Below are 17,059 nucleotides of genomic sequence, written 5' to 3'. Positions count from 1 at the left end.
AAACGCGTCAACTTTGTTAAAGCTCAACTAATGATATTCATACGATAAAGATAGATTTTTGCAGAAATGACTGATGTACAGCATGCGTAATAAAGTTAAATTAATTTAAAGAAAAGAAAATAGAGATTTTCTTTATAAAATATATCCATACAATTATTAAAAAATTAAAAGTTGAACATAAACCATGGTAATCAATAAAGTCAAACTATATAATAATTAAACATCGTGACAAGTTTGGAGATGCAAGGATAAAATGATGTATAAATGATTCTTTACATAAAATTATTTATTCCAAATGTTCACAATGCAAGAAAACAATATTTTTGATATATATTATTAAGTAAGATTATGTTATTCAATTCTGAAATATACTTTCAGGACATTTAACAAAAGTGTCGCATTCTTAGTATAAACTTAAAGACAATCATTCTATCTTTGTATTCTTTATATAATTAATATATACACTTTCCTCATTCTCCCTTCAATGCGTGTATTTAAAAAATATTATAAATAATCTGATTCGAGTGACTTTCAGCAATCGGTAAAATATTTTGTCTCTTGTTTTTTATACTTGAAAGCTCCACATATAACCCGCATTGTCTCAATTATCGTGTCAGTCGACGCAAAATATAATACTAATTTTTTGTAATGTACAAAATAAAAGTTTTATTTCGCGATAATAATTAAGCAGCGAGAAATTCATCTTATATTTTCTGAATACGTATAGACGAGTTAAATATATGTATACGAGAAAAAATAAAAGAGATTAATCTCTTTAGTACATCAATGCAATTTGTGAATGTAACACGATCGCATAAGATAATAAATATCTGATCTAAAAAAAAAAAATAAACAAAAAGAGATATTCCAAAGAATTATTTTGCAAAAAACTGCTGTGTTATTTCTCTACGACAATGTGTATCGCAATTTAATATTTATGCTTGTGTCGCTTACTCAGAGGCGGACTACAAGCTCTATGTTTAGAGGAAGTACGTGGAGGCGGTGGAGGCGATAAAGAAGGTGATCTGCGTTTTTTCCTATCACAACGTTCATTAGTGGGTGACCTGCGAGATCCTCTGCCTGAAGAAAAGGAAGGTGATGGCGTACATCGAATACGAGGAGGGGACGGGGTTACTGGTACGCGTTTCTTATATGGAGATCTTGATCTACGTTTGCAGCGTGGCGATCTACTGCGTGATCTAAAAATATATAATAAGAAATATATTTATAAATAAGATAATTTTTAAACTATTTTATAAATAATGTAAATTGTGTGTAGTTATATTTACAAATATATAAAAATATAAATTAAAAATTGCATTAAATAGGAAAAGTCAGAATATCTCTGAATTGAAAAACATCAAAGATCTCATGTATTATATAACAAAGAAAATATAAAACTAAAATATGTATATAAGAAAATTCGAGATAGAGCATTTACCTATATCTAACGCTTTTGGATGATGGACTTGTCGACAATCGTCTTCGATAGCTGTGACTAGGAGATTCTGGTGTGGTACTTCGGCTTCGTTTCTTCTCCTTTCGTTTCTCATCATCACGATCTTCGCTTTTTATGTCCTTCATTTCTCTCTCACTCTATAGTAATTTTTATATGTATTTGTGTGATATTATATGTTACGTATTTAATAAAATTAATGTGTAAAAATAATACCTTTCGTATAAGTTTTTTCCTATAATGCTCTACTTGTGCCTGTATTGTCATGCCAGACTTTAATGTTCTTCTACCACTTTCTAATTCATCCTGATATTGCATAATTTTTACTTCAATTTCACGTAATCTGTTTCGCCTTTCTTCATTGTAATCCCTACCACTGTTGAAGTAATTTTTATTATAAAAGTATTTTAATATATATAAATTATTAAAATATTTCTTATATGCAAGATTATCGACATTATCGACAATTGTTTCGGCAAAGTTTTACCTGGAATCCATACTAGTATCTTGAGAATTGGAATCTTCGTTTTGACCTAATTCTTCCCATTTACTGGTGGTCATTGCTTGTGCCTCGACCTAATAAAATTGTGTGATGTATAAATATAATACGAGAAGATATTAATGTTATTTTATTGAGATCGAAATATTTTGAAACCTGATCAGGATCAACAGTTTCCCATCGCGAAGGAACAAACCCAGCTGGCATTGTCGATTTCTTTTCATCATCCTTATTTCGCATGTTTGCATTGTCATCATCATCCATTGGTACTCCATCAATATCTTCATCCACTATGACAAATAGATATATATACATGTAATATTATTTACTGATACAGAGCTATATCTTTCTATGTGTTTATTTCAGGAACGCATATATACTAGGCACTCCATCGATATCGTCGTAATTTGAAGTTGTTTGAGATGTGAGACCATGCTTCATGGCACCTTTCAACAAGGTTGCACCATCAAGTGGTACCCCATCCAAATCTTCAGCACCATCGCCATCAACATCCGACAATGGCGCACCATCAATATCTTCATCATTCTCAGGCTCAGGTTCGTCCATCTTACAGAGAAAAATTAAGAATATTACAAAATCTATTTCCTAAAGGATATATTATTAGTGTAAATTTAAAGAGTTACCAAAACAAGCCCCAGGAATGTATTTTGTAACTTAACAAGAAAATCTCTTGGGTATACTGTCCAATCTTCCCATGCCCTAAACATTCGCATAACACGAACTTTGAATCCTTCTGCCTTTAATTTACTATCAAATTGCTTATATGCTTGATGAACTTCGATAAAGATATCCAGAAGACGTGTCTCAAATCTGTAAAATGAATGATATTAATTACATACATCTTTTCTTTCTTTCTTTTTTTTTTAAAGAAAAAAGATTACGTACGCTTTTCTATAAATAGTGGCATTAGTTACTTTTACTCCACAATTGTGTAATATGTCAGATATCAAATACAATCTTGCGATTTTCTTATTCACAGGAGTTTGTAAAATTGACAATGATTCTGAAATACAATCACAAATCTCTTCTGCTGCTTCTGCATGTTCTATACAAAATACCATTGCTTCTGCAACTTTTATTCGTTCAGGTGATATATTTCTCAACAGATCTTCTAAACGATCTCGCTGACTATAAAAAAATAGAAAATAGAAAAATTTTAAATTAATTTAATTTAATTAAACAAAAATTTTTTAATAGAAAATTCTTCAGAAAATTTATACATATATACAATCTCACATCCCAAGACTGTTAATAAAATTTTCGAGTTGTTTTATTTTGACATATTTTATTATTCTATAAATAATTTTATGGTGTTTTTTGTTATTTAAATACCTGTTTGAAAGGCTACCCCTCCTTGGTTCTTGCCTCTCTTCCATTTCTATTAATTCATCCGGCATGCCTTGCGTCCAAGGATTGATTGGTGGTGGTCTCCATACACTTCCACCTTTAAACATTCTAAAATCTTCCGTACGCCATTCCTTCTGTCCATCCCCTTGTAGAATAGAATATAGTTTCCAACGATAATAAGTGTGTGCAGGAGAATAATTCTCAAATAAGAATCTAAAATTAAAGTTACTAGTATATGTATTAAGTTATAAAAGAATATATTATATACAATATGATATACAATAAGATATACAATAAGATACAGTAAGATATACCTGAACATTGGATTAGTTAATTCTCTGTTCATAATCATTGCTTCAAACATTGGTCCTTCTCGAATTACAAATTCCACCATTCTATGTATTAACATTACTAAATTTCTGTAACACACGATTTGATTAAGTATGCATTTGTATCAACAGCTATTGAAAAAATAGCATCTTCAGCACAAAAGTGTCATTTACAAATACATTCCTTGTATTCATGTTATATATATATATATATATATATATATATATATATATATATATTGTGTGTGCTTGTGTGCACGCGCGCGCGCGCACGCACACACATGCACTTACAAATCTGTTATATTATTCAAATCAATAAATACCTTTCTGTTGGTATCACCACTTTGACAACAGCATTCTGCAAAATCTGATCATCAGTCCAGATTGTCAGTGCAAAGGTGTCAGTGACAGATGATAGAATGTCCCAATCCAAATGTCAAAATGTGTATCCCAAAAATAGTCACCAACAAATTAACACAAGATTTGTAAATATAATTAGAATTATACATTTAATATCAACGAGGAATTAACACATGAAGTGCATATATGTTTATGTATGTGTATATATATTTTATTCACTCAAAATTAAATTTAAAATATAAGTATATATTTGTTCCTATTTTATCATTAAAATATTTTTATAAGTAAACTGTTAGTTTGTTGGAAAATTTATAACAATTTTACTGATTTAGGAAACTTTCTGTACATGAATACTTTTATAAATAGATATAATATATATGTTAAATGAACATACATGTATAACATACATGTTAAATGAAAATTTATAAATCTATAATAATTCTTAATAAAATAAAATAAGAGATTAACAGGAAAATAAATATCTAATTCAAGCTTATTTTTTAAATAGAACAGAAATAATTTTACCTTTTCAAAGTTTTCCTTTTCCTGCGGCTCCGCGCTCTGTATATTGCGGATACGTGGGATCTGAGATTATGTTTCAAAAATAGTTATTCAATTTGAATAAAATAAACAAATAAGTTTTTATCACAATTTATCATTGTGATCATCTTGAAGTGTCATTTTATCGACTACATGGGAAAAGAGAACGAGTACATCGTTAGAGTTTTAGACGATGATTTTATTTCGCGTTTTATTAAATTGTTATATAAAATCGCTCAAATCAATATAATTAAATAAAAGAAATAGATACATTATATGTTAATGTACTAATCAATAGAATGCATGTTTACCGAATATTCATGTAGAACTCTTTACTTACTAGATATTTGTAGCATAAAATATATACCTTTTTAATTCCTACAACTATCTTAATATATATAATTAATATATGATAAAAAAGAAAAAAAAATACAATTGATTAATAAATATCTTCGAAATATGATTATTTTCTTAAAAGATATTAAAAAAAAAAAAAAAGGAACATATAACTAAGTAGTTCGTTAATTACACTTTTCAAGTGATTTATTTGGTGTACCTTGTGTTTGTCGCGACGATGTGGTTGAGCATTAAATGGAAGACCAGACGGGGGCGGTGGCTGCGTGATCTCCATCAAAGCAGGTGGAATATAAATGGGATAAGGCGGAATTGGTACGCTCTTTCCCCAGCCCAGCTTCATCTCATATTGCATTATATCGCGACCTAATTCATGATATAGTATGACAATATGTATTTAATATGCCAATTATAAATTGTCATTATAATGTAAATTATAATAGTTAAAGCAATATAAAAATTTATATATATATATATATATATATATATATATATTAAAATTCAATAATATATTAACAATAGTATACACATAAGTAAATAAATAAAAAATGATTCTTGTGCGTGAAACAATTTGTATATTTGTTAAAAAAATATTCTTGTTATATTCTTACCATTAAGATTTTTCAATGCACGCTCTCCATCCTTACGACTCATGAACGCGACGAAACCACAATTCCTTTGTCTGGCTTTCTCTTCGTCACTGCGTGGCCACATTATTTTTATACTAGCCAATGGACCATATTTGCCAAATATTTCCATCAGTTGCTGTTCTGTGATCTGTGTAGAAACAGAACATAGGGAAATTATTGTGTATATATATATATATGTATATATAAAATAAATATATAACATAATCAATATATATTTAACCTTTGGATTCAAATTTCCCAAGTACAAGTTTGTGGTATTTGGATCACCATTATCAAATGAGCCATCTGTAAAACAAAAATTCTTCAACATTTCTTATAATTATGAGATAGAGGGAGGTGGAAAGGAAAAAGATAAGGAGAAGGACAATACCCTCATATATCAGGGCTAAGAGACGGGGATCATCAATGAAGTTATGCAGATTAGCCTTTCGCGGATCCGGAAATGAGGAATTATTACCTACTAAAGTTATAAGCGCACTACAGATTTAAATAGTAATGCTATAAAAATATATCATCATATTTCATTGCAAAAACAACTTTTAAAGCAAAATTTGAAGAGAGGCATACATTGTATCAAATTAAAATAAAATTTGAAATACTTTATATAATATATATATATATTTATATAATACCTTCCACGCATTTTAAAGCAGCCAACATTGGATCTTCAGATTGTGCAGATATAACTGTCTTTACTACACCCTTATATTTGTGCCTCTCTTCACGCTCCTCTTGTATCATCTTCAGTTCCTCTTTAAATAATTCAAGATTGCTTTTCTTTTTTTCCCCTTCTTTCTTTTTCTTGCCTAATCTATCTAGTTTTCGTTCATTCGATCCAAGCAATCTTGCATATTCTTGAGCTTGTTCTGCTGATGATCTGTTATCAACTATTTCTGAGATTTTTGACTGTGGCTTATAAAGTTTCCCCTTTTCTCTTGTGTCTTCCTCTTAAAAAGAAAATAATATAATATAAAATAAAAAGTTTCTTTTATAACAATTTACTTTTCTAATAATTTAAGAAATAATTGTTTGCAAATGCACACATGAATTCTGTACTTACGCCTTTTGCCTGCATCGTATGTTCCTGCTTTAACCCATACCTTGCTAGCTGTTTTACTTGGTGTTTCTTGAAATGTTGCCACAAATTCTTCAAATGCCTGTACACGAAACATAATTACAACCATAAAATAAAATTGATACAATCTGTATGATAAGATAGACAATCAAAAAAATCAATATGCAGTATCATTTACCTGAGCTGCGGCTTGTTCTTGCTCCTTCTTACGTTGTTCTTCCAATTCTTTTTTACTCAATGGCCGTTTACCCATAGTACCGATAGAAAAAGCTTTAAGTTTCTGCTCCGCAATTTGCTGTAAATGCAAATTAAAAACTTAATAATATGCAATTATACTTAACAAGTAAGAATCTAATAAAGTTATACATACTACCTTCATCATAGCCTTATCCGCCATTACTAACGGTATAGTGTAACCTAAAGAAAAAAGAAAAGAAAAGAAATATGACAATATAATTTCCACTTGTAAATTTGAACGCTATTAAAATAAATACGAACATACCGTTGCAGTGTTATTGATATCCGTCGTAAAATCTTGGTTCTATTTACTGAAATATATGCATCGAATATGCTTAGCGTACAGCAGACGCGAAAATCAACGTTGTTGAAAAAGCAATTCGATTAAAAAATATATTTGTTGAAAATAGTAAGATGCAATTTTATTAGAAATGATAACGATTGATTTTTTACAAAATACAAAATTCTATTGTGATATTAAACGATTGCCAAATATGACAGACAAAAAAATAAGAATATTTAGAGTATCTCAAAACACATTTTTCTCTTTCTCTCTCTCTCTCTCTCTCTCTCGAAATGAATCCCGGCCTCGGCGACTACACAGTAGGTTTGTTCGTTTTGTCAGCACTTTCTACACTCATATCAAACCTTTGCTCTTATTTTCTTCAACGCCCGAATATAAAGCCCGTATCAGATGGTGCATTGAACATTGAAATTTGACCAATCAAGATAAAGGAATTTTAACTCTTTTTATTCTGATTGGTCAAATTTCAATCCTCAAGTTTTAATTTTAATCTTCAATGCATAGTTTGATACGGACTTTAGCATCGAAGTTAGCGATCTAGTATATGATACAGAAGTCTATGGTTCGTGGTTATTAGATAAGCTGAAAATTGTGCGAAATTATTGGTATATTGCAATTTGGTGTTAATTGTTCTTCCCTTCCCCTGTACATTAATAACAATTAGCAGTACAGCGGATAGTTATATGGAAGGAAAAAAAATGTATATTGAAAGTTAAGGAGTGAAAACCAATGACGACGAACTGATTCGTATGCAAGCGGTGATGCTTCCAAATGAGGTTAATAACAATTTCTATGCCGATGGGCATCCAGGTTATTAGCTACAGCTCTATTGCTCATATTGTTATTTTCCGAAGGTCCTGTTATTGATGAGATACTCGTCTGATGTGAAAGACGTCGTGAGTGTTGTTTCGACCATCCCTATACACTCAAGAGAGAATGTACTGCCTACAATGGCTGATTCCGGTGCTGCTGATACCGAAACCTGTCAATCCGGCATTGTTGCAAACCCATGTCATGTTCATGGCGCTCTACTTGATAGGGTTCTTCCTGGAACGTAAGCCCTGCACTATTTGCAGTCTTGTGTTCCTCGCTGCTGTCTTCCTTATTTGTTACAGCGGTATTGGCAATTGCTTGCTATGGAGCACAAATTGCGACACAGTAAGATGCGACAATGGCTAAGGTCGTACTTTATTTATTATAGAGAATTATTGCCACTCCTTTTTGTTGATTTTCATTGTTTCTAATTTCTTCCTGTAGCAGAATATTTCAAAGTAACTCTTTAAGCCATTAGCACATGTTTCATCTGCAGTGTGATGATAGGTAGATAGCATTTAAGTTTTTTGGATATACAACAGATTATCAAAATTTCGATTTATAATAATATAATATCATTGTTGGACATTTGAACATATTGAATGCATATATATATATGCTTTAAATTGTAGGATTCTAAGTAACAAGAGTGAAATACTAAATAACTTCTAAATAACGAGATACAATTTGATGAAATCAGTACGTATTCTAGAGCTATCATAATAGTTAACAAAAGCAAAGTAAATTTCAAGATTCTAGTGTAAAATACTTTTACTTGTCAACAAATACAAAAAATAGAAATTTTATGTTTATTGCTAATATATTAATTAATAATGAAAATGGAGATTACGTGGCCAATAATATATACTTATCTCTAGCTTTTAAATGCAATTTTAATTTTTTTTTTTTTTTAATAATAATGCTGATGTAATATAAGATTATTTTGTTCATAGAGATTATAAGAATTCTAGATTCTTTATTATATATACTTCAAAAGATACGTCAATATTACATAAAATTGCAATTTTCTTTATGAAAGTCATTTGTTTTGAGTATAATGTAAAATGATATAACATTTACACTATATCATAAATGTGTACAATCTTGTTAAATATTTTAATTAAAAATAATGTGCTTGTATCAAAGCAACACAGATATATAATGTACACAAAAATCATTAAAATTGAAGATAATGTCTTTTAAATAGTTTTAAAAAGATCTTGTAGACAAATTATTTATACACACAAAAATAGAGAAGATATTAATCGTGCAATTTATATTAATCAATCTTGGAACATAACAAAAATGGTAATTTAGGATCATTAGTAATTTATCAAATTTAATTTAGTTGCAGTAGACTAAAAACTAGCATTGAACGCTTTATATTCTCAGGAATATAAGATATTATTTAGCAAAGGAAAGCTTGCAAGATTATTTAAATATTTCAAAAAGAGATCTAACTGACATTAACTCTGTCTTATAATTTATTATTCTACAATAACTTACTTGATATTTAAGAATATTAGTATATCTAATTCAGTATAAGTATAATAAATAATTCAGTATAGTAGTTACCAATGTAAATATTGATAGTGTCATGGGTAATAAAAAAAAAAAAAATGATATACCTTAACAAATACAAATGAAAATTCAATTAAAAATCAGTAAATCTTTTATATCTATCTTTATATGCTTATATGATGTAAAGATCAATTATCTTCTTATGTCTATCCTGTAAACTTGCATTGACAAGTAATACTTTGACATAAAGCAAAGAACTTTGTCCTTCACAGAGGATTACAAAAACTGTTTTAGGAATATTTATTTAAATCTTAATATAAGTTATAATTATGTGTGTGACAAGAATTTTGAATTATATAAAAATTATCTGTTTTTTTGCTGTATAAGCACAAATGTAGAAAAATCTGTGATGATTTTAATTGAAAATCTTGATTTACTATATATAAACACAATAAATATATTTACTTATTAATATTATATATACAATATAACAGGTCTAATTTCCAAATATATTGTAAGTTTGCTACAATACTATTCTGTACTCTGCTTCCATATAAAATATATAAAATTTTATAAAAAAATTGTGTGTGTGTGTTTCCTTCACCTCTCTATTCAAAGAACTTTGTAGTTTGTTATATATTAATACAATAAAGGAACTATGAAAAGAAACTTTATTCAATTTGTTAGTATATATAACGCAAAATACTAAAAATGATAGAAGTGAATTATTCGAATTAAAGGACAGAATAAAAAAAAACGTGATATATTTTAGAATATTTATTTAAAATTTCATTATACGAAAGAAAGTTACTGTAGAGCTTTTCCACGGCCAAAGCCACCACGGAATTCAAGATCACCTGTACCTGCACCTACATCAGCTTTCTTGTCACCGGCGCCTGGAGGAGCACCCGGACCTCGCCTATATCCTGCCCGATCTTCCGTTGGTCTTGAGCCCTCACTTCTAGTTGCAGCAGGTCTCGGCCTCGTAGTTTCAGACCTAGGTTGTTTCTTGAGAGTTGAGGGCACAATTTCAGGTGGTAAATGCAAGTATCCACGTAAATATTCGATACCATCATTTGTAAGATACCAATAGAAATGCCTCCAAGCAAATTGTTCCTTTACATATCCTCTAGATTTTAAAGACTGAAAGATATATATATATATATAGTCTATAAAGTTAGAAAATATTTATAATTCATAATGCAATAAGATCTTATTTTATGTAATGCACAAAAGAGATATTGAAGATTGTTACCTGCATAGCCTTAATGACTTGAAGATTGGGAATATTTTCTAATTCCGGATGTTTCGACGCATGATAATCCTTTTTTGCTACCATAACTCCCTCTTTGAAAAGATACTCATAGATAGCCACACGATTCTTTTTTGGCATCAACATTCTATAAATAATAATGAAAATAATCTAGTATAAAATGCATGTTAACAATTGATAAATTAAAAATGTATTATTAACAAATAGAAAAAAAGTAAATAGGTAAATTTGTCAAATATAATCTTTCCTGTTTCTTCTTTAATGATATGATTTGATTTGATTTAATGGTATGATATAACATTGTACTTTCTTTTTATAATGATTCTAATTCGAATACTTAAATAAGGTTATGTATATAGACTACAATACAAAGATATACATATATTGTATAATAAAAATTATATGTCGAATTTACATTTTGAGAAACTACACAATTACATGAATTATAAAAAATAAAGAAATTATGCTTTATATATTTAGAGATGAAAAATATGAGAACACACACGTATATTCGTAAATATGCTAAAGTATAAAAAATTATTAAAATATAATCAAATATATTTGATTTTGGAAAGATTATGAATTTCGACAAATCTTCTAATTTTTTGTTACTGTCACAACAAGTAGGATTAAAACGGATATTATTGGAAATTCAACGAACTTGACAAACTCAGAATATGCCTTGTATCGGAAAGAAACGTGAGAAACAATTCGTTTCACTCGACAACATCGATCTGCACCATATGTCGATCTATGTATCGATATCTCGAATTAGGGTGCGATCTGTCATACGAGTTTGTTAGACGTACCGATTGGTTGAAGAAACTTCCAGAAAGTTCGTATCATAACTACGCATGGAAGAAATTAGAATTTGACTAATTAGGACAAAGGAACTAAAATTTTTTTTTCTGCTTTAGAGCAAAAACTCAATGTGTGGATATATATATATATATAATAATTTTAGAATAAATATTTTTGGAATCAGATTTATGAATACAATTTTTAAAATTTTGCTCTTATTTATAATTTCTGCTATGAATCCAACTTTGTTATATGCATACATGGATATTGTATGTACTGTAAAAATTCTAACATATATATAAAATATATAAAAAATCATATATATATATGTATAATCAATAATGCAAGCACATTAATATCCAAATTAGAATAATCAAAATGCATTTTATCTATTAGTAAATTTAGAAATGGAAATGTGACTAAAGTTTATCGAAATTTAACTTTAAGATAATATGGATATCAAATAAAAATTTCGATAATGATTAAATAACAAAAGTAGATATTTTAATTATATGTTTTCAATTATTGTTTTTACATCGTTATTCAATTTGCATTCCTCTATTGTATTTTCGTTATAAATTTTTAGAGTATTAGGAAAAATTCTTTTCTTATGTTTTGTTCTTGTGTCCGATTTCAAGTATATTCTATGTCCTTTCAAAACAGGCCATTTATATTTGTTCTTTAAATATTCTGCTGCTATTTGAATACTTTCCATTTTCGCTATTGCACTCCTATAAACACAAATATACACAAATGTATTGTTATATAAGATAAAATTCTAACATGTAGTATTAGAAATTTAAAAGATGAATTATACTTACCTAAAATCTTTATTGTAAGATTTTAATAAAGTAACATGAACACATCCAGGAAGAGCACCTTTCACTTCATGTGATTTTATACCAATTGCTAAATTTGAGACAAATAATCTGTATATAAACATATAACAAAATATTAATAATGGCATCTACAAATTAAGTTACAATTTAGGAAATAACATTCTTACGCTTGTGTCACTTTAATATCTGGTTTGATTTCGGGTATACAAACTTTCTTTCTTTCTATTTTCTTGGCTTTTTTTCTAACAAGAGCACATAATGGTTTAATAACAATTCGCTTGTCATTAATTGTTTTTTCTTTTGCAGATTTATAGTTCGTTATTTTTTCCTCTATGCTAGAGAACACAACATGACATGATCTACTGGACTGTCGTGGCAATTTTATGTAAAAATTACCAGTGAATAAATTTTCAACATCTTTTTTATCTTTTATCACATGAGGAAAGTGCACACTCAATGTTCGTTCTCTTCGCTTTTTCAATTTAGATAACTGCATAATCTAAAAGAATTATCATATATACAATATATATTGTTTCTTAAAATTGGGATTTTTCACTTATATTGAAAAATTACAAAATTGAAAGAAAAAACATATATGAATGCATAACATACGTATGTATACAGCGTAATTTGGAACAAGATTCACAATTAATTAAATTTTTATTTCTATGAAAAAATGTAGACTTTTCTTTTTCCTCTTCACAAGCAACACTCGGCAGATTAAAATTGTAGGTTACAAGATTATATTAAGTGGAACGCGCCCATAGTAGATATATACCATATATCAATCAGGACAGCGATCGCGCGCACGCGTGTAACTTTCTCCCTAGAAACATCACGTGAAAAGTAAACTTTTTATCACTACTATATAAAATAAGATAGAATTAATAAAATTAATTCAATAAATAAAAACAAAAGCAAACGTATTAAATAATCATATTTTATTTTATAGCAATGCAGAAATGAAAGTAGTACGCGAGTAATAGGAAAAATAAGATGTCGAAAAATATCAGGACATCACACCCGCAAGAAACACAGACACAATATCACGCAATTGGTTATTGAATAGAGAATTTTTAAGGTCCCAAAAATCTTTCTATTTGATAGCCAATCATATAATATTGTATTTATTTGTGTGTTTGTGCTGGAAAGCTCCCTACATCTATACTTAGGGTCTGTTCTTTGCAGCTGAACTGGCTGCACTGGTTCAGAGTTTATCTTTTTCTGTCCCCATTGGAAGGAGAAGGAGGGGCTCTGAACTGGTGCAGCCAGTTCAGCTGTAAAGAACAGATCTTTAAGCAACTCTGCTTGGCTTGGCAACTGGCAACTCTCTTGTCCATGTCCAGTCCAAGTCATTCAATTCCAGGCGATTGAGGTGGTTGATGTTGCGCCATTGATCCTTTTAATCACTCCTGATCGTGACATATTAAATACCGAGCAATCCTTCTCTGTTGCTAATAATAGGCATATTGGAAAAAAATGGTAAGTCCCTTTAATACTGTATATTATTATGTTGATTTAAAAATGATATAGATTAGATATTATTATCATATCTCAGCTTTAAAATTTATCTTTAGTTTCACCTTTGCTTGACCTTTATTTAGAAAATCATGGTATTACATTTAATCCACTTTTCAATAATTGCATATACATATTTAATACGCCTTTAGTTCAAATTCTGTCTTTCTCCCTCTCTTCTTGTTTTATAAAATATATAATTTTAATAAAGAAAATATATATATATGCATGTATAATAATATATGTTGTATTTGTGTATGTGTAATAGTTAAAATTATAATATTCTATAAAATGCGTGTATGTTTAAATATAGAATATTAAAATTTATTAAATCTTATATTTTTTATTATCTTTTAGGAATAAATAATTGTAAGATGTATTATGTTACATCAAATAAAAAATTTCAGTTTATATATGTATTCAATGTATTCAATTTATAAATATATATATTTATACATATTATATATATACATATACATATATATATATACATACATACATATATACATACATACATACATACATATATATATATATATATATTTTTAGTATATATACCTTTTATAATTATTATTTATAATTATATATAATATAATTATTATTATAACAAATTTTGTTCATATTTTGTATTAGGCGGAACCTATAGATGTCGTAATTACTGGTGCTGCTGGACAAATTGCCTACTCTCTATTGTATCAAATTGCAGCTGGTACAGTTTTTGGCCCAGAACAACCTATTAATCTTCGATTATTAGATATTCCACCTATGATGAAAGTATTAGATGGTGTAGTTATGGAACTGGAGGATTTAGCACTTCCTCTGTTACGAGGTGGACAATGAAACATTTGTATATTTAAAAATAGTTTTATAAAATTTATTAAATGTAACTCAATATTTGTTACTCATATATTTTACATAAATCACACTAATCGTACAAATTGTAAATTATATAAATTATTTAATCATAATAGCTTAATATATATATAAGTAATTATGTCTTAAAAGAAGAACACAAGGCAACTGCAAAAAAAATAGCTTTTTTATCATTTTTTGGGAGATAATTTGATATGAAAAGATTTTCAACATCTCTCAATGAATGTGTTGTATTTTCGCCAAATATGTGCTATTTATATTCTAATGATATTATATAATTATATATAAATAAGTTAATTTAAATTTGTAGAGGTTTCGCCAACAGCTGAACCAGTAAAGGCCTTTAATAATGTAGCAGCCGCTTTCTTGGTTGGCGCAATGCCTAGAAAAGAAGGAATGGAACGTAAAGATCTTTTGGCTGCAAATGTAGAAATTTTCAAGGTGCAAGGCGAAGCATTAGATAAATATGCTCGTAAAGATGTTAAGGTGTTAGTTGTAGGTAATCCTGCTAACACTAATGCAATTATTTGTTCACATTATGCACCATCTATTCCAAAAGAAAATTTTACTGCAATGACTAGATTGGATCAGAATAGAGCACAGGCAGCATTAGCTGCACGATTAAATGTTCAGGTAAAACACATACACATAACACCCTTATATATATACCCTCTACTCACTAACTCACTCATTCCTTAACTCATACTATTATGATTAAAATTCTTGAGATGTTTTTGAAATGTACAGAATTTGATTACACATGCAATTATATTTTTTTCTTACATTTTCTATATTTTTATTATTTTTATTTATCATACAATGTAAGAATATATATATTTAAGATATTACTATATGTATAATATTATGCTTTACAACATTGTGTAATCTTATATAAATATTATTTTATAATTTTATTGTAACATAACAGGTTGATAAAGTCAAGAATGTCATTATTTGGGGTAATCATAGCTCCACGCAATATCCTGATGCAGCACATGCAACTGTAACGCTTTCATCTGGTGCAAAAGCTGTATCATCTGAGATTAATGATGATGAATGGTTGAATAATATCTTTATAGCAAAGATTCAAAAACGCGGAGCCGAAGTAATAGCTGCTAGAAAAATGTCCTCTGCTATGTCCGCTGCTAAAGCCGCTGGAGATCATATGAGAGATTGGTGGTTTGGTACTAAACCTGGAGAATGGGTCAGCATGGGCGTTGTATCTGATGGAAGTTACGGGATTCCAAAAGATATTGTATTCTCCTTCCCTGTCACTATTAAAGATAACCGCTATGAAATTGTGCAAGTAAGTTGTTTCATAGAATATTTAAGTCCAAATATACACTACACAAATAAATGCCAAGTAATACTTTTCTCTTTATATTTTCTATCTATGCATTCTTTTAAAATTCCTGAAATACTTTATATGTCAAATGAGAGTTTTGTATTTCCATGCATATAGTAATAATATTTCTTTTCAATAGTTCTCCTATATTCAAATCATTAAAAGCAAATATTTTTATTATAAAAAAATAACAAAAATGTTGGATACTTAACAATTTTTATTTTTAGAATCTTCCAATTAGTGACTTTGCAAGATCAAAATTAGGTATTACATCTAAGGAATTAGAGGAAGAACGCGCAGAGGCAAACAAGGTATTGCAAAAGTGACTAGTAGCGTCAGTGCAAAATAATGAAATAAAAAAAGAATTTGTGTTAGCAAAATTGTAAAAAAAAAAAAAAAAAAAAAAAAATACACAAAAGATAAATACATAAAAATGTTTTAAAATTTGTCAAAACATTACAGCAAAGTCGCAAAAATATAAGTGATAAATATGATTTTCAAAACGTAAGCTTTTAGAGGTATAAAAATTTAAAATTTGATCAACAATGAGCTATGATCAAAGTTCTTTATTTGAGAATCGCGCGTATGATCGCCAGATAAAAGATTACACATCAATATATTGCTGCAATGCTTTTATATTTGCATATATTTTAGAATACTGTATGATGTGTGTAATTTTCAATGTAAATACTATATATAAAAAAATTAAATAGAAGATAATTAAAATTATCTCTTAACTGTGGATTATCAAGTGAAATATATATATGTTATGTTTACTATCATAGATTGCATACGCAAGTCATCAATGTATATTTACATATAATCTGTAGACTTTGTAAGACTTATAATAAAAGTATATTGGAAAACATACCTTGGCACATTTTTGCTTTTATTCATCTTCGCC

General features: G+C 28.5%; 5 protein-coding genes across 7 annotated transcripts; 2 read left to right on the top strand and 3 right to left on the bottom strand.

Annotated features, from left to right (window-relative positions):
- Positions 1-310: 310 nt before the first annotated feature.
- LOC138933343 (U2 snRNP-associated SURP motif-containing protein) lies at positions 311-7,454 on the bottom strand. Of its 3 annotated transcripts, none has more exons than XM_070295963.1 (20): positions 7,134-7,454; positions 7,002-7,048; positions 6,810-6,926; positions 6,617-6,713; positions 6,189-6,503; positions 5,777-5,841; positions 5,518-5,683; positions 5,109-5,272; positions 4,538-4,597; positions 3,976-4,010; positions 3,638-3,742; positions 3,309-3,536; positions 2,862-3,104; positions 2,600-2,786; positions 2,336-2,522; positions 2,112-2,245; positions 1,944-2,032; positions 1,673-1,832; positions 1,442-1,596; positions 311-1,199 (listed from the first exon to the last, which is right to left on the bottom strand). In XM_070295963.1, exons 2-20 carry the CDS (start codon positions 7,026-7,028, stop codon positions 929-931), a joined length of 2,805 nt encoding a protein of 934 aa, XP_070152064.1. In that variant the 5' UTR covers positions 7,029-7,048; positions 7,134-7,454; the 3' UTR covers positions 311-928. The 3 variants fall into 3 exon arrangements, with proteins under 3 accessions (XP_070152064.1, XP_070152062.1, XP_070152063.1); XM_070295961.1 differs by having other exon boundaries at positions 3,976-4,019; positions 7,134-7,453; XM_070295962.1 differs by having other exon boundaries at positions 312-1,199; positions 3,976-4,019; positions 7,005-7,048; positions 7,134-7,453.
- A 290-nt stretch (positions 7,455-7,744) lies between these two features.
- On the top strand, positions 7,745-10,051 carry Bc10 (BLCAP apoptosis inducing factor bc10). Its single transcript, XM_070296160.1, has 2 exons — positions 7,745-7,948; positions 8,027-10,051. Exon 2 carries the CDS (start codon positions 8,109-8,111, stop codon positions 8,349-8,351), a length of 243 nt encoding a protein of 80 aa, XP_070152261.1. The 5' UTR covers positions 7,745-7,948; positions 8,027-8,108; the 3' UTR covers positions 8,352-10,051.
- Positions 10,052-10,268: 217 nt separating this feature from the next.
- Positions 10,269-11,507, bottom strand: LOC138933446 (small ribosomal subunit protein eS10). The gene is made up of 3 exons (XM_070296159.1): positions 11,441-11,507; positions 10,762-10,906; positions 10,269-10,649 (listed from the first exon to the last, which is right to left on the bottom strand). Exons 2-3 carry the CDS (start codon positions 10,903-10,905, stop codon positions 10,314-10,316), a joined length of 480 nt encoding a protein of 159 aa, XP_070152260.1. The 5' UTR covers position 10,906; positions 11,441-11,507; the 3' UTR covers positions 10,269-10,313.
- A 561-nt stretch (positions 11,508-12,068) lies between these two features.
- Positions 12,069-13,266, bottom strand: LOC138933437 (uncharacterized). Its single transcript, XM_070296145.1, has 4 exons — positions 13,032-13,266; positions 12,587-12,918; positions 12,402-12,509; positions 12,069-12,311 (listed from the first exon to the last, which is right to left on the bottom strand). Exons 2-4 carry the CDS (start codon positions 12,913-12,915, stop codon positions 12,089-12,091), a joined length of 660 nt encoding a protein of 219 aa, XP_070152246.1. The 5' UTR covers positions 12,916-12,918; positions 13,032-13,266; the 3' UTR covers positions 12,069-12,088.
- Positions 13,267-13,746: 480 nt separating this feature from the next.
- Mdh1 (malate dehydrogenase 1) lies at positions 13,747-16,985 on the top strand. Its single transcript, XM_070295434.1, has 5 exons — positions 13,747-13,901; positions 14,571-14,766; positions 15,121-15,443; positions 15,739-16,116; positions 16,383-16,985. Exons 1-5 carry the CDS (start codon positions 13,899-13,901, stop codon positions 16,479-16,481), a joined length of 999 nt encoding a protein of 332 aa, XP_070151535.1. The 5' UTR covers positions 13,747-13,898; the 3' UTR covers positions 16,482-16,985.
- Positions 16,986-17,059: the final 74 nt, after the last annotated feature.

Source organism: Polyergus mexicanus, unplaced genomic scaffold (genome assembly GCF_030449975.1).
Source record: "Polyergus mexicanus isolate NDT 795.1 unplaced genomic scaffold, iyPolMexi1.0 SCAF_5, whole genome shotgun sequence".
Taxonomy (NCBI): Eukaryota; Metazoa; Arthropoda; class Insecta; order Hymenoptera; family Formicidae; genus Polyergus; species Polyergus mexicanus.
This window is presented reverse-complemented; position numbering and strand designations above follow the sequence as displayed.

What these genes read in the sequence shown, in the direction of transcription:
- LOC138933343 (XM_070295961.1), bottom strand. Translation starts at nt 7,028, where the DNA reads ATGGCGGATAAGGCTATGATGAAGGTA. An exon ending in TGCTTTAAAATGCGTGGAAG is followed by an intron (nt 5,842 to 6,188) that starts GTATTATATAAA and finishes TTTGTTTTACAG; the next exon opens with ATGGCTCATTTGATAATGGT. An exon ending in AAAAGGAAAACTTTGAAAAG is followed by an intron (nt 4,020 to 4,537) that starts GTAAAATTATTT and finishes ACTGATGATCAG; the next exon opens with ATTTTGCAGAATGCTGTTGT.
- Bc10 (XM_070296160.1), top strand. Translation starts at nt 8,109, where the DNA reads ATGTACTGCCTACAATGGCTGATTCCGGTGCTGCTGATACCGAAACCT.
- LOC138933446 (XM_070296159.1), bottom strand. Translation starts at nt 10,905, where the DNA reads ATGTTGATGCCAAAAAAGAATCGTGTGGCTATCTATGAGTATCTTTTC. An exon ending in AAGTCATTAAGGCTATGCAG is followed by an intron (nt 10,650 to 10,761) that starts GTAACAATCTTC and finishes TATATCTTTCAG; the next exon opens with TCTTTAAAATCTAGAGGATA.
- LOC138933437 (XM_070296145.1), bottom strand. Translation starts at nt 12,915, where the DNA reads ATGCAGTTATCTAAATTGAAAAAGCGAAGAGAACGAACATTGAGTGTG. An exon ending in GATATTAAAGTGACACAAGC is followed by an intron (nt 12,510 to 12,586) that starts GTAAGAATGTTA and finishes GTTTATATACAG; the next exon opens with ATTATTTGTCTCAAATTTAG. An exon ending in TCTTACAATAAAGATTTTAG is followed by an intron (nt 12,312 to 12,401) that starts GTAAGTATAATT and finishes TTGTGTTTATAG; the next exon opens with GAGTGCAATAGCGAAAATGG.
- Mdh1 (XM_070295434.1), top strand. An exon ending in AGCACTTCCTCTGTTACGAG is followed by an intron (nt 14,767 to 15,120) that starts GTGGACAATGAA and finishes TTAAATTTGTAG; the next exon opens with AGGTTTCGCCAACAGCTGAA. An exon ending in ACCGCTATGAAATTGTGCAA is followed by an intron (nt 16,117 to 16,382) that starts GTAAGTTGTTTC and finishes TTTTATTTTTAG; the next exon opens with AATCTTCCAATTAGTGACTT.